Source organism: Brienomyrus brachyistius, chromosome 10 (assembly GCF_023856365.1).
Source record: "Brienomyrus brachyistius isolate T26 chromosome 10, BBRACH_0.4, whole genome shotgun sequence".
NCBI classification, from domain to species: domain Eukaryota; kingdom Metazoa; phylum Chordata; class Actinopteri; order Osteoglossiformes; family Mormyridae; genus Brienomyrus; species Brienomyrus brachyistius.
This window is the reverse complement of record NC_064542.1, coordinates 1526003-1540468: the sequence shown is the minus strand read 5'-3', so window position 1 is coordinate 1540468 and position 14466 is coordinate 1526003. Positions and strand designations below refer to the sequence as shown.

At 38.6% G+C, this 14466-nt stretch overlaps 2 protein-coding genes across 3 annotated transcripts; both read right to left on the bottom strand.

Moving 5' to 3' along the window:
- Positions 1-2019: 2019 nt before the first annotated feature.
- LOC125750954 (transforming growth factor beta activator LRRC32-like) lies at positions 2020-6319 on the bottom strand. Its single transcript, XM_049029337.1, has 3 exons — positions 6116-6319; positions 5083-5255; positions 2020-4723 (listed from the first exon to the last, which is right to left on the bottom strand). The coding sequence occupies exons 2-3, from the start codon at positions 5179-5181 to the stop codon at positions 2726-2728; spliced, it is 2097 nt and encodes a 698-aa protein (XP_048885294.1). The 5' UTR covers positions 5182-5255; positions 6116-6319; the 3' UTR covers positions 2020-2725.
- A 130-nt stretch (positions 6320-6449) lies between these two features.
- On the bottom strand, positions 6450-12345 carry LOC125750961 (tumor necrosis factor ligand superfamily member 13B-like). 2 transcript variants are annotated; one of them, XM_049029351.1, is made up of 7 exons: positions 12224-12345; positions 11508-11558; positions 11081-11195; positions 10756-10812; positions 9692-9810; positions 9114-9264; positions 6450-8271 (listed from the first exon to the last, which is right to left on the bottom strand). In XM_049029351.1, the coding sequence occupies exons 3-7, from the start codon at positions 11181-11183 to the stop codon at positions 8156-8158; spliced, it is 546 nt and encodes a 181-aa protein (XP_048885308.1). In that variant the 5' UTR covers positions 11184-11195; positions 11508-11558; positions 12224-12345; the 3' UTR covers positions 6450-8155. The 2 variants fall into 2 exon arrangements, with proteins under 2 accessions (XP_048885308.1, XP_048885305.1); XM_049029348.1 differs by having other exon boundaries at positions 11508-11835; positions 12224-12325.
- Positions 12346-14466: the final 2121 nt, after the last annotated feature.

Here is a 14466-nt window from a genome sequence, read left to right as displayed (position 1 = left end):
AGTAGGATAAGCGGTTTGGAAAATGGATGGTTGATTCCCACAAGTGAATGTGATTGTCACAGTCGACACACCAGAGCACACAGTGCACAACAACAGTGTCCTCTGCATTTAACCCATATGTGACATAGCAGGGGGCAGCTAATTCAGTGCCCGGGGAGCAGTGCTTGGGGGCGATGGCTTGCTCAGGGTACCTCAGTGGTGCCTTGCTGGTCGGGGATTTGAAACAGCAATATTTGTGTTCCCTAATCATTAGGTTGTTAAAATAACATCTCTTTATGACATTGTGAGTGTGTGTGAATGTGTGTGTGTACAGTGTATATATATATATATATATATATATATATATATATATATATATATATATACATATATATATATATATACACACACACACACACATATATATATATATATATATATATATATATATATATATATATATATATATATATATATGTGTGTGTGTGTGTGTGTGTGTGTGAAAAACCATATACTGTACATCACCCCCACACAGATATCCTAACTTATCTTTTTGAAGTTAAATGACAAATTAGTCTGCAAATGTTCCAAAACTTCATCCTTCATATGTAGCTACACTTACGCCCTTTTGACCAGACAGTACCTGTATGTATGTTTGAAATGTGCTATTACGCTCAGTTGTACATTGTTTTTTTCATTGTCTGCAGGTTTTGTTATTTAATAAAATACTTTCACTTCTTGCTCTTGTGAGAAACACGTACCCAAAGGTATAACTATAAGAATTTTTATCTTTATGCAGCATTTTATTGATAAGGACTTTTGACTTTAGTTTAAGGGGAAGGGGATTTTGATAACATAAAATCAAATACACAATATGTCACAGATTAGTACTGCCCACAGAGTTACGAAAGTATGAAAGCACATTGCAACTTATTAACAGGATATTTGCTTTGATCAATTTAAAGTAACTTTGATTGTAGACATGGTTTAGATTTAGTCATTTTCTCATCGGCTACAATGTACCTTACATTGGATAAAAGTCTCTACAAAGTCTCTACTAAGTAAATCAAAAAATAAATAAAACTGCAAATAGGTTACTGTTTGGCTCAGTGTGTTAAGCCTCTGTGCCTGTGATTGAAAGGTTGCCCGTTTAAACACCGTCATTGACAGAACACATCTCCATTAGGCCTGACAAATGGCTTAACCCTGTGTTGAGACACCAAGCTTTGCTGTGTGTATGTCTCAAAGGGGAGCAAAATGGGATATGTGGAAAGAAAGCATTCCAATGGACCAGTGACTGTAAGTGGGCAAATGGCAAATTAAAGATCATGGCTATTAAAAAAAGGTGCTTTTCCCTAACCCATGTTTATACTGCCATCTAGTGGTGTGATGAAGTCTCAACTGAGTTTCCGTTTTTATGCTGCGAAGTTGACGCATTTCTTTACTTTTTAGTAATAAGACTCCCCTGGGTTTCTGTGAATAAACAGCTGTGCTTCTTCTATTAAAATTGAGGAACCGTTTAGTAGTTTGTGGAAAGTTGACATTTACCAGCTCAGCCTGGGGGGCAGTGTGCGGCTCAGTGGATTCAGACACTGTGCCCATGTTCGGAAAGTCGCAGCGTCAAACATGATGGTTAGCAGAGTGATGTCAGCGTTGGTACCTTGAGCAAGACCCCCAACATTGCTTCAGTGACTGTCAACCAGCTGATTGCATTGGAAAAATTGTGTGTATTGAACAAAGACATGAACTTGACCAGTGTGGTCTTGTGCTTCACATTTTTTCTTATAGTGTCTGTTTCAATATCTGTTTCAACAGGTATGATCTAGCGTCTACTTAAAATTCATCATTTTGTATCTTGTATCATTGTATCATTTTGTTACCCAGACTATTGTTCTGACTTAAAGGGGACCATACAGTCACTTGCAATAAATAGTAAACACAAGAGTAAACACGTGATGTGAATATTCTGTGAATATCAGAAAATCTGTACTGGTATTCATATTAAATCTGGATTAGGTGAAATAATAATACTCAATCCCAAATCATCAATGTCTTGTTTTTATTTATAAATGGCAAATAAATTAATAAATAAAATATATGGGAATTTGAGATTGTGCTGCACTTGTACAGCCTGCAGTTTCATATTAAAAAGCAAACACAAAATCATGCAAAATCAATAATTTTATACAATATGAAAATATTACAACCATACAACACACAATCATATTACAACATAGCTGCCTATTTTGACCCTTCAGTGTCATATAATAGTTCATGTTTTTTTTATACTCTACATTACAAACAAGTCTCACTTTAATTCATGCTAGACATCATGCGGTCAGGATTTTACATGTTATTTTGTATTGAAAATGCTATATACAGCTGAAGTTCATTACAAGTGCATTACAGTGAAACTCCTTTGCTTACAGACAGTAGGAAAATAGTGATGTTAGCGGGATTACAAAAGACACTTGTGGTGAGCTTGGAAATTGGAAAGGAAGAACCGTCATATAGGAAGTTGCTCTATAGCTCATATGTCATAACATGAGTATATGAATTTAAGCTTTTTTCCATTGCGTTCTATGACACACCGAGAATAAATATTGATAAATTACTGACATCATGAGTTTCGGGCTTAAAAGCTTAGCCTTGCTGGGAAAAACTTCACACAAACATAAATCGGGCAATAATGTGGTCAGCACATGTCACTACACAATCGTTCACAGAATTATCCTCCTGTAACAGGTTATTTTACAGTTTCGAATATGCTGATTTTAGCTACCCCAGCTGAACATTGGTTATCGTTTCCAGACTGAAAAGACACTATTTTATTGTTTCTAAATGGAACTGAGGAATTCAAAGCACATCTTCCAACAATAAATACAATCATTAATGTGAATGTAAAACAAAAAACAAAAAGTATTATGTTCACAAGGTTTGTTATACCCACCTCTATACTGACTTCAAGGGAACACTGCTTAGACAGGGAGTCAGAGCTGAGGAAGTCAGGTAAGACGCTGACATTTTGCCTTATTAAACACAATGTGTTGTTGAGATCAGGTATTTTTACATTCGTTTCACTCAAGAGCTTCACCCACACGACTGAACAACAGTTGAAAACATTTCCACTGATGTATATAGTGTGCAGGTAAATGGATACCTTTCTGATAACAGACTCTTGCAAATTTGTGAAATTGTTGTTCCTCAAATCAAGCTCTTTCAGAGGTGAACAGGCAATAGCTTCAGGAAGGACATCCAAAGAATTATCTGCCACGTTCAGCTTCTTCAGAGCTTTCAAACATTTTACAGACAAGTCCAAACTTGTCATTCTGTTTCTACCAAGGCTCAGTGATTGAAGAGTGTTCTGCAAGCCGTCTAGAGCTCCCTTTTCCAAGATCATCTCCTCATTACCATCCAGGTCCAGTGTTACTAAAGGGGTGTGTTCAAATGTGTATTGGGATAGCAGCTTAATACCATTCTCCTTCAGGTCCAAATATTTCAGTGTCCTGAGTCTCCTAAAGGAAACACAGTGGCTATCATCAATGAGATTTGTTTGTATGGATGTGAATTCTCCCGTTTGGTTCCTAGTTGAACAAGGCTTCACATAGTTTTTTTTTAGAATTAGCTGTTCAATATTTGGCAGGGCCTTCAAAAAATATGGGGAAAAATGACTAATCTGATTGTTTTGAAGATCTAAGGACTGTAAAGAAGGACACCTCTGTCGTGGCTGCCCTTCTTCTTCTTCGTAATCTTTGATCTCGGCATCACTGATATTCGTCAGGCAGTTGCCACTTAGATTTAAAGACTTAAGTGACACTAGATAGCTACATATCTCCATAGGGAAAGAAGAGAACTGGTTCTCACTCAAGTCCAAGTCAACTAAGGGTGTCTCCTTTAAGGCAGAGTATATATTTTCAACACTTTCCAACCCACCGTCATATAGGTTTGAGATTTTGTGGTATGAAAAGAGCGTTTCTAGAAATGGCAGTTGGTTTTCTAAAACATCTACTTTGTTGTTTTTTAAATTAAGATACTTTAAATTATTTCTATTGGGTAATAGAGGAAATAGCAAAAGATTATTATAACTAAGATCTAACATTTCAAGTTGAAATATATTTTCAGTCTTCTGAGTGATGAAGAATTGTAAAGCATTTCTACTTAAGTTTAATTTTTTTAGCTGGGAAAGTTTAAAATCACAAATAGTGACCAAGTTATTTCTGGCCAAATTCAACTCTGCAAGTCTGGTCAAAGACTCGAAAGTTCCCTTCTCTATTTCAGATATAAAGTTATTTTCTGCAATAATGCTTCTCAGATTCTGGCTTCCTGTAAAGATTTCAGATGTAAGTTTGGTTAGGACATTCCCAGAAAGACTGAGGTACTCTAGATACAATGCATCTGTCAGGTAGAGCTCCACGTCTTTTTCATCCAGATTATTCAATGACAAATCCAAAGTGTTCAGTCTGTAAAGGTACCGGAAAGATTTGCTGTTGTCATAGGAGTTATGAGAAAGAAAGTTCCTTCCAAGATTTAGCGTGTGAAGTTCCATCAAGTTCTTGAATGCTCCCTCATGTATGACATGCACTTCATTTTGACTAATGTCCAAGTTCCGGAGGAATCTTAAATTCACCACACCTATTTCTCTGATGATGTTGTTTGACAGATCAAGCTGATGCAGTCTTGGGTTTAAATCAGCAGGGATAGAGGAGAGATTTTGATTCCAGCAGGACAACTTTTTAAAACTGGACTATTGAAAGAAACAATGATTTTTCTCATTACAAATCAAATATATGTAACACATATAAAGGACAAACCAGATATTGTAAAGTATCAAAGTTAATATAATAAGCATAGCATACAGATAGTAAATCCTATCATGTGAGGAAAATGCAACCCAGAACTTTTAAGGAAACATCAAAATTATTTAAAACAATTAAACATGCCAAAACATACCAAGTGATGCTGCCTGGTAAATCTTTTTCCAGGCTTAAGTCTGTAAATATCAAATTTTATTGCTTTATCTATCTTTTATTGCTACAACTAAAGGGAAATCCCCTCTATGTACGCAGCCATGCATGAAAAATTAAAACCTCTTTAATGACGTACCTTCTGACAGTTCTTCTGCGGCTGCAAAGAAACGTTTGCGAGGTAGCTGGAGAGAGGCCACTGGAAAACGAGCAAGCCGATGAGCGTGGAGCCAATCATTCTCTGGCGGCTCCTGTGCCAAAGCTACATGACTCTGGATTGCCGCTCACTGGCATGCCTGTCCATTTATAGCTCTGTTATTATACGGAGGAGGAAAAAAAAAGCAGGCGTGGGAGACACAATGAGGAAATGATGTACGTGGGTCTCCACATTGTTTCATTATCTCCCATCACACAAAAAGTAATTCAGATTAGTATTTTACCTAAAAGGGTATTCAAAACCACTGTTTTGCTAATATTTAATTATATGCTTCTCTCTTATATTTATCCAGACTCAATGTGCATGAATAAGATGCTTAAATGTAAACTGCTGTAGAAAAGTGACTGTACAAAACTATTAACTTATATTAAAGCCTTATGTTAAACCATTCTTCTTTTAAAATACAATTCAGTCATTTTATTGATTGCAATTCAATGAATTTGATTTTATTGATTGCAATTCAATCAAATGTTATGTAAACAGAAGTACAAAGATGTTTTGTTTTTTCCATTAAAAAAATAAATATACATATATATATATATATATCTAAAAAAAAAATATATATATATATATATATATATATATATTTATTTTTTTTTAAAAAAAGGATCTTATTTTTCCTTCCACCCTTGTCCAATGAATTCATATCCTGTACAGGTCATTCGCCATCCTGACAAAGAAGGACCATTTCCAAAATAGAAAGGAGAAAAAAAAACAAATATTGCTAAGATAGGGGCAAACGGTAGTGCAATGATCCCAGAAAAGGAATAAACAGAGACAGAAATAGCCCACGATGAAAGAATTTAACAGCATGTACACATGGCAAACTGCACAGACACCCACACATATCATACGTTCAGAAATAGAGTCGGCACTCTGTTTGGACATCACTCACGTCCATTTCACATGTCAGGATATCCCCCAGATAATAACACTTGCTAGTGATGGAAATTACCAAAGAAACATCCGACACCGTGTGTGAGCCGGAGCATGTGACCGGCAGCTGTGGGGTGGTTTCCCCTCTGGGGGATGACCGCTTGGGCAGCCCTGGAGCCGACTGCCTCCATGACAGCGAAGCGATGATAGCTGGTATTCTGGCTTCCTGCAGCCTTTCCCGTTCTCAGATAGCCACGTGTTGAGAGGTTCTGATAATGTGAGCCACATGAGAAAGCAGCAGAGCAGTGACTACGTATATGAAAGCCAGTGACAAATTATCTGTGCAAGTTATATTACAACATATATATATATGTATATGTATATATATATATATATATATACAAAGACTAATGAGTTGTTCATATTCATAATTCACTAATTCCACACATGGTTTATGATAAAATGGTACTGCAGGAAAAATATATCATAATCACTATTTTGAAGGAGTTGCATTCATTAGAAACTGGACATAATCTATGCTATATTTGCTAAAACTCTAACAGACCTGCTATTTATAATAACACTACTGGGGAAAAAAATCACAATTACTATAATGGCTGGCGCTAATCTAATCTAGAACTGCACAACCTTATTCTACTTACTAATACCATTTCATCGCCACTATTACTCATGACACTACTACTAGGATATGCAGGGCCTGTAGGTGCTGATGAAGCGCTCGCAGCATGAGGGTTGCAGGTTACATTGACATCACAATGTAACATCCACACGCCATCGTGCGCCATGTTGGTGCATAGTTTCCCGTATCGTGCACAATGCAGTGTGCATGGTCTGTGCTTTCTTTTTCCGCCTTCGACATGGAAGTTGTGGTTTGGTAGCAATAATTAACGATACTCTCATAACGGACAGTGGGCAGCTCACAACCATTTTGCTGTCTTGCTGCATATAGTTCACATCCAATAATATCCGATTTCTCTTCATATGGTTCGCTTTTATTACCTTTTATTTATTTGGCCTTTATATAACATTTTACATGTCATTTCCGCACATCACCGCATGCAGTGTACCGAATATAGTTTCACCAATATGGCAGCCCAAGGCGATTACTATGCAGTACTATTGCAACACTCCCAGTGCACCCCTAGTGGTCTGATGCTCCAGGGAAATGCCAGGTTTCCCCGGGCCACGCATCGAACTTTAGTACTATACTGTACTGTAGGTATACATGCCTGAAATTTGTTAATGGAGAAATACTGGTAGTTTCAGTAGAAGTGAAGTCGTTGTCAAACAATGATCTCTTAATCATCATGACATTATTGAAATTAATATGTACCACCTTTATAAAAAGTGAGGTTTCTAAATTTCAAAGTTTTGCTTATGTTTTTTTTATTATTATTACATTTGAATATTATGTACATCTCTATATATGTCACATAAAACAAACAAATCATTGTAGTAAAGTGTAGTAAAATACACATTTTAGTAGACCACATCCTCAAACATTTATCTCAAACTGCAACATTTTCAATTTTTACAAGTAATCTGTCCTTCCTTTTAGTCTACTAACCACAATACATAAAAAATAATCTGAATATTATCCAGAATTTCCCCCGGAGATCAAGAGAATCTTAATCTTTATTATTTATTGAAAACCTTATCTCAGTCATCCTTATCTTGATTATCACGCCAACATTCCATGGTTAATCATACTCTGAATTCTTCTCCACTCTACATGCCCCTCACAAGTTCCAGGATGAAGAAGTTGGGACAATTCTTGAGACAAAATTAATTGGGGATTTTTTTTAGGGGGGGAGTGGGGGTAATGCACAGAAATAGGCGTTGACTACATTTTGAAAGGCAAGAAAAACACCTTGCATTGCTGAAATTAATTTTCAGTGGGTGTTTCCTAGAATACTCACTTCATGGAGAGACGCAGAAATAATTTTTACTTATTTTCCCACTTTCAGTTTTCCCCGTACAGTCAGAAAGTCAGAAACTCATCCATATGTTAATGTATGGTATATGCAGTGAGCGAATTATCACAGTAAGTTGTGGAAACTACTCCAGGGAGCAAGTGCACCTGTGCTTTGCTGTCTCTTCATTGCAGCTGCAGGATGCCAAAGAAAGTAGAGTCTGCATCCATGGAAATTTGAGCCTGAGGCCGATCAGGAATCACCAGCTCTAGCTCATCTTCCCGCTCCAGCTTCACAATTCCTTTCAAGACAAATGATTAGTCAGAGTCCAGCTCCAAGCAGCCAATCACCTTAGGGGGCAGTGTGTGGCTCGATGGGCTAAGTCTCTGTGCCTATGATTGGAAGGTTGCTGGTTCAAGCCTGGCTTTGGCATGTCTATAGGCCTTTGAGTAAGTCCTTAACCTCCATCTCACTGCTGGCTGCCCTTTGCTGCCAAGTTTGCTCTCACAGAGACCAAGAGGAGGTAGGTGAAAAGAGAATCTGCCCCTAATGATCAATAAAATATAATCCTTCCTTAGGTTGGACTATAAGAAATCTTTGTGCGTAAGAGTCATGTGAGGAGATACCATGTGACAGAATTTAGAATTAGGTGATCAGTGTTGACACACCAGAGTGCACAGCAAAAATGTGTGTCCTCTGCATTTAACCCATATGTGATAATGTGACATAGCAGGGGGCAGCTAATTCAGCGCCCAGGGAGCAGTGCTTGGGGGCAGTACCTTGCTCAGGGTACCTCAGTGGTGCCTGATCAGGGATTCAAACCAGCAATCTTTGAATTACAAGTGCGCTTCCTTTACAATTAAGACGCCACTGCCCACTGCCCACTGCCCACTAATGAAGCCTTTGAGTCAAGGGCATATCTTTGGTTTGAACATTGGCAGGATTGAGGTCTCCATTTAGGAGGAAACATGATTATTGGGGCGGTTACAACAGACCCCCCCCCCCCCCCCCCCCCCCCCCCACACACACACACACACACACATCTCCCCCATAATTTACAGCCACATTTGGAGGTCCACCAAGGATATTATGCCAAAATAAGGCATAGATGCTAACAAATGTGTTTCTGGGGTGATATCTTACCAGCAGTGTAGCATGTATTTGCACAGTTGTTTTGGGGCATTTCTTGCAGACAACGGAGCAGATCAGTGAACCTGTGCTCCATTCCGGACACGCTAGATTTCCGTCTCCGGATTAAATGTCCCATAACAATGCCAGGGTTGTGGAACAGAACCTGTAAATAGTTGTAAGTTATGGATAAAAATAAAAAATAAAATGCATTTTATTTTTAACGTACTAGATTTATTGACTTGTTAATGTATTAAAAAACATCAACACAAAAATCTTATTTATTAAGAGAAACAGCAAATCTAACAATGTAAATACTTTCAGTAAACTACAGAATGTTCCCTGATCTGCTGTTTATTTGTATTATAAAACACGGTGTGTGTGTGTGTGTATATATATATATATATATATATATATATATATATATACACACACACACATTTATTACTTCTAAATAAATAAGAGTATAAATAATTATAGTAATAAATTATGCATTTTACACAGTGGCATAGATGTTGTTTTGTTTATTGCGTAAGCCTGGTCTGAGACTGTGTAACTCAAGCTAACGAAAAAAAGAGTCGCTATTTTTGTACCTGGCCAAACACCATATAATAGCTGTCTTGTTTAACAATGATTTTGTTGTCAGCTATTAATAAAGCTTCTCCATGCTGAATGGCAACAGTCCAGGGAATGGTAGTGACATTGTCTGAGTCTACAGAGCCAAGAGAAGAATGATGTCAAAATTCAAAAAAGCATGTAATACAATCCTTCTTAACCTCAGTATTCAACATCTGTTTTATAAATTGTATTAGCTGAATAAAACTGAGCAAATGTAACTTTTGCATTTCTGGTATTGCTAAGATAATAATTTGCATAGAAGTTGGAATATTGTTTCTGGTTTGTATTTACAAGTCAGTGTTGGTAAAGTTTTTAATAGAAATGTATTCAATTCTGTTGACCTAGACATGCAAAATAAATAGAAATAGTGTGATTAGAAATTTAGTAGCAGTAGACAAAACTTGTCACCCCTCCTACATAACTGATTCATCCCAAAGAATAAATAGATATGTTAATGGTTTATATAACAAACACTGGTGAAAGAAACACCACTATGAAAGGGTGTGTTAAAATCTGATGCATCATCGTATGCAAGATTCTTGACACAGTTCACTCATACAGTGTAATAACAGTGGAAGATCTTTGTGCCCCAAAGACGTGATTACAATTAGAGACTTAAACACTTCTGTGATGCTGAGTGGGACATTTTACTGCAGTGCCCTTGATCCAGAACATGAATTCATTACCATTCCATGTGACTGTTTGTAAGTCTTTCTGAGTGGGTTACATTCGGGCAAACTTACACTTCTACTATGTTCCTCCCAGTCACCGGACTTGGCCAAAGGGCATTTGTGTAACTGTCTGTAGGTGTTCCTTGTTGAATAAGAGGAAGAATCTCACTATGTCAGCATTCATTTCATACGTAATCAGCGCCATGCTTAATTGCACAATGTGGCCTCCTACGTCAAATGTTTGTCCACTTCTTGAAAGTTGCTTTGGCAGCAAGGGGCACCTAAGGACGTAGCCCTTAAAGGTTCTGCCTTCAGGATACAAAATAGAGGATCGACATTGATGGCAGAACAGAGAAGTGACTGCTTACCTCTCAGAACTGGGTTGTCATTGGCTGTGGCAATGAGCTGCAGAAATGACTGCTGAGCTGTAAACCAAAAGTACATTCACCACATGTTTTCCAAAATTAGTTGTAGTGCTTTTTGTCTGTACAATGTGAATTTGAGAATAGCGTTAGCTGTTTAAATGTAGAAAGATGAATACAGCTTCATGAACTACAATCCTCGCTAAAAAATTGTTTCCTCGTTACTGTTACACCGACTGCCACAGACTCGCTATTTTGCTGTTGCAGGGACAGTAACTTTAGACTTGTCATCTGACTGTGGATAACAAGTAATCATGAAACTGATACTTACTCGCAATGTCAGTCTGTTCTCTCTTTATTCTAATGGCGGAAGAGTTTATTGCATGTGGATGGCGCTTTTGAGTTTCCATGTGATAGGATGTTTTAGAGGTCATTAACCTGATCTTCTAAAAAGAAATTATATTAAAATCAATTTGTGTTATCCACCATTGTTCTGTCAATACATTACATCAAGGACCCATTTACATTAAATGTAAATACCTGTCCACTAATTCATATTATTTAAATATAACATATAAGTGATGTTAAATGCGTTAAAATGTAAATGCTAAAATGACAAAACAAATTCTTTGTAAATATACTGTATTTGAGAAACTAGTATTTTTGAACATATCTAACCATGTGAAACTAATTTAGCGAAAGCACTGGAGACCGTGTAGTAAATGACACACGTATGAAAAAATTACTCATGAACATACCTCCCAAATATTTAGTATGAACTGTCCGTTGGTGAAATCTTGTGATGTTTGCTGGTGAGAGAGAAATCCCCCTTTCAGTTTTTCCAGATCACCTTTTAAAACTCTGACCTCATATGTCAAAAAAAAGTTCAGACATATTGTCACCAGTATTACTAATACTGAAAAGATGCAATAACTGAAGATCAGTTTTCTGGATACCGAATTAATTTTGAGAACGAACTTATACATGCTCAGAACAGCACGTTTGATGATATAGAAGCTATAGTAGATATTGCTGCATTGCAAGAGTGATGTTCTGGTCCATCTGCACTCACAGGAAACCACAGTACTAAAATGTAAAAATAGATACAAAATGCGGAACTTGTATGATGTTCATGTTGAGGCAGCCTTTTTATGACATATCTTTTAAGCCAATACAATTTGTCTTTAATAGAAAAGGTCATACAGACAAATCATTGATACCTTTATCTAAAAATATTCCATGTATAGAATAAACATGTATACTATATTTGGAATTATATGTAAGTAAGTATTATTTATGTAAGTAAAGTTACTTTTCTTCAATTACAGTATTCAGTAATTTTGATGAGTGAGGATGCAAAAGTACATGGAGAAGGAAAACGAGACCAGAGACTACAACTAGAGGATATAGTGACCCAGTAAACTGATGCAGTCTGTGCTTGGATGTTCAACACATCAAACAGGAAAATACTCACTGAAAGCAGGCAAACAGAACAGGAAAGTACCCTTGTGAATCATCCGTTATTAGACAGCTTGAGTGGAGTCATCACGTTTTGTTTATCTTAACTGGTGCTTCTTGAGAAAATGTTGCAAGATCTAGGTAAATGCACACCCTTCCTGTCTTCTCTTTGGACGTTTTTTTGACCATGACAGCATTCTATTGGTGCATACACTATGCTTTGTCACAATCACATTGGCTACATTATAAACTCTGACTGAAATAGGTCCAAGTCAAAGAATTCTCATAAGTGAGCAGATGCAGCATAGATTTCTTGTTATACTTAGATAAATACTCTATATGCTGAATGTAATTACAAAGTGAGCCCGAAAATTGGCTTTGCCAAAGACCAGCTGAATCAAGCGATATATGGTCAAATTAGCCATTAAATGTCTCTTAATTCCAAATAGAAAATTGCAGATTGACAGGCCACTAAAAACAATGGAAGGCAGAGCCAATATTGTCACTGGCAGAGTCACAAATTGTGTTCTGACATCATCAATAAGACCGTAAGAGGGACCAGGATAGTACCATCGCCCTGGAGTACAATCACGGATGGAGACAGGGGTCTATAAACTGATCACCATTTGGTGTTGAGGTGAATTCTGCACAAGGGGAGCAGGCCAGATAGATCAGGACAACCCAGATGAGCAGTCAATGTCTCATATATCAAAAACATGGAGATTTGGTTGAAAACTCAATGGTAAAATGCCATCTTTTTTGGGTCATTGAAAAAACATCCTTCTACAGTCTAGGTTGCATAGTCAACCGTGAATTTATTATTAACATAACATATGAATGCTGTATGTATATATTTTTTCTACATTATATTCATTATCCATCCATCATCATCATAACCGCTTAATCCTAACTGGGGTCACAGGGGGCCTGGAGCCTATCCAGGGAACAATGGGCACAGGCAGGAACCAACCCTGCGCAGGTGCCACCACACTGCAGGGTGCACACACTCATACACACTCATTACGGGGCCAATCGCCAATCGACCTACTGCGCACATTTTTGGACTGCAGGAGGAGACTGGAGTTCCTGGCGGAAACCCAGGGAGAGTGCGAACTCCACACAGAGAGGACCCAGGATCAAATATTAATAATATAAAAATCACAAAATTATAAAACACAAAATACAGCAAAATGAAAAGAGTACCAATAAAAGTACGTGAATGTGCTCAGTTCTAATGGAGAATGTCTGCAAATCCAGCTACACTATGTGTTACCTACTCATGGCGCTAGCATTAGCTGTTGACGCTAACAGCTTCAGCTAACCTTTTAACTGCTTAGATCAACTAAACTTTAGCACGGAAATATGTTGAACGTGGAGGAGCTGATAAGCAGAAGTGAGGAAATACGAAAAAAAAGTATGATTCCTCAAGATAAGACCATAAAGCACGCAGATGGCCACTAGTTCCGGGAGTGAAATTGCAGATCTCGCCAAACACCTGAACCTCGAAGTTCCTGCTCTGGTCACTGTGCCGCTCTTCAGGAGTCCTGAACCTACAAAAGAACTCTTCAAGCAGTGCAGTCGCTGTGGTGGTGGCACTTTGATCAGGAACCGCATAAGCCTCGGGCCTTGAGTATGAAGCAGTCCCCGACCTCGGTCCGGGGGAAGGGACCCAGGACGTCTACCCCACACGTCCCACAGCTGCAGGGGAGCCCAGGACTGCTGGTTAGGGCCCTTCCTAGCTGTGCACGCTTCATCTCCTTGCACGAAGAGCTCAGCGTCCTGCCTGCAGACAGCCCCGTAGAAGTGCTGCTGGAGCTTCCCTAAGGTTTTTACCCCGTAGTGCCCGGCCCCATCAGCCCCAGGTACTGACGTCAGCACAGTGGGACGTGGGCTCTGGGGCATTAGCAGCTGCAGCAGTTCCCCTTGCGCCATCTGACGATCTGCAGTACCAATACAGTAAGCCCCTGGGCTCTTCCAGGTTGTCCCACTGGGAGTGGTAGGCCTTGGCTTCTGGGCCCAGCCAATCCCTTACCCTAGTCAGCACAACGTCACTGCTCTGCTCCATGATGAGCTGCTGCAGAACGAAATCCCGGGGGGGCTGGGTGCTTGGCACTGTGTGGGCAGCGGCTGCCCCCTCGACAAGCTGCTCCTCACCCTCCGCTGGCCAGCAATGGAGGTAACTGGCAGTGAGGTAAGGCCTACGGGCATTCGCATTCCTCTGCAGCTTCCTGGGGTGATGCTGAACCTCGAAACTAAACT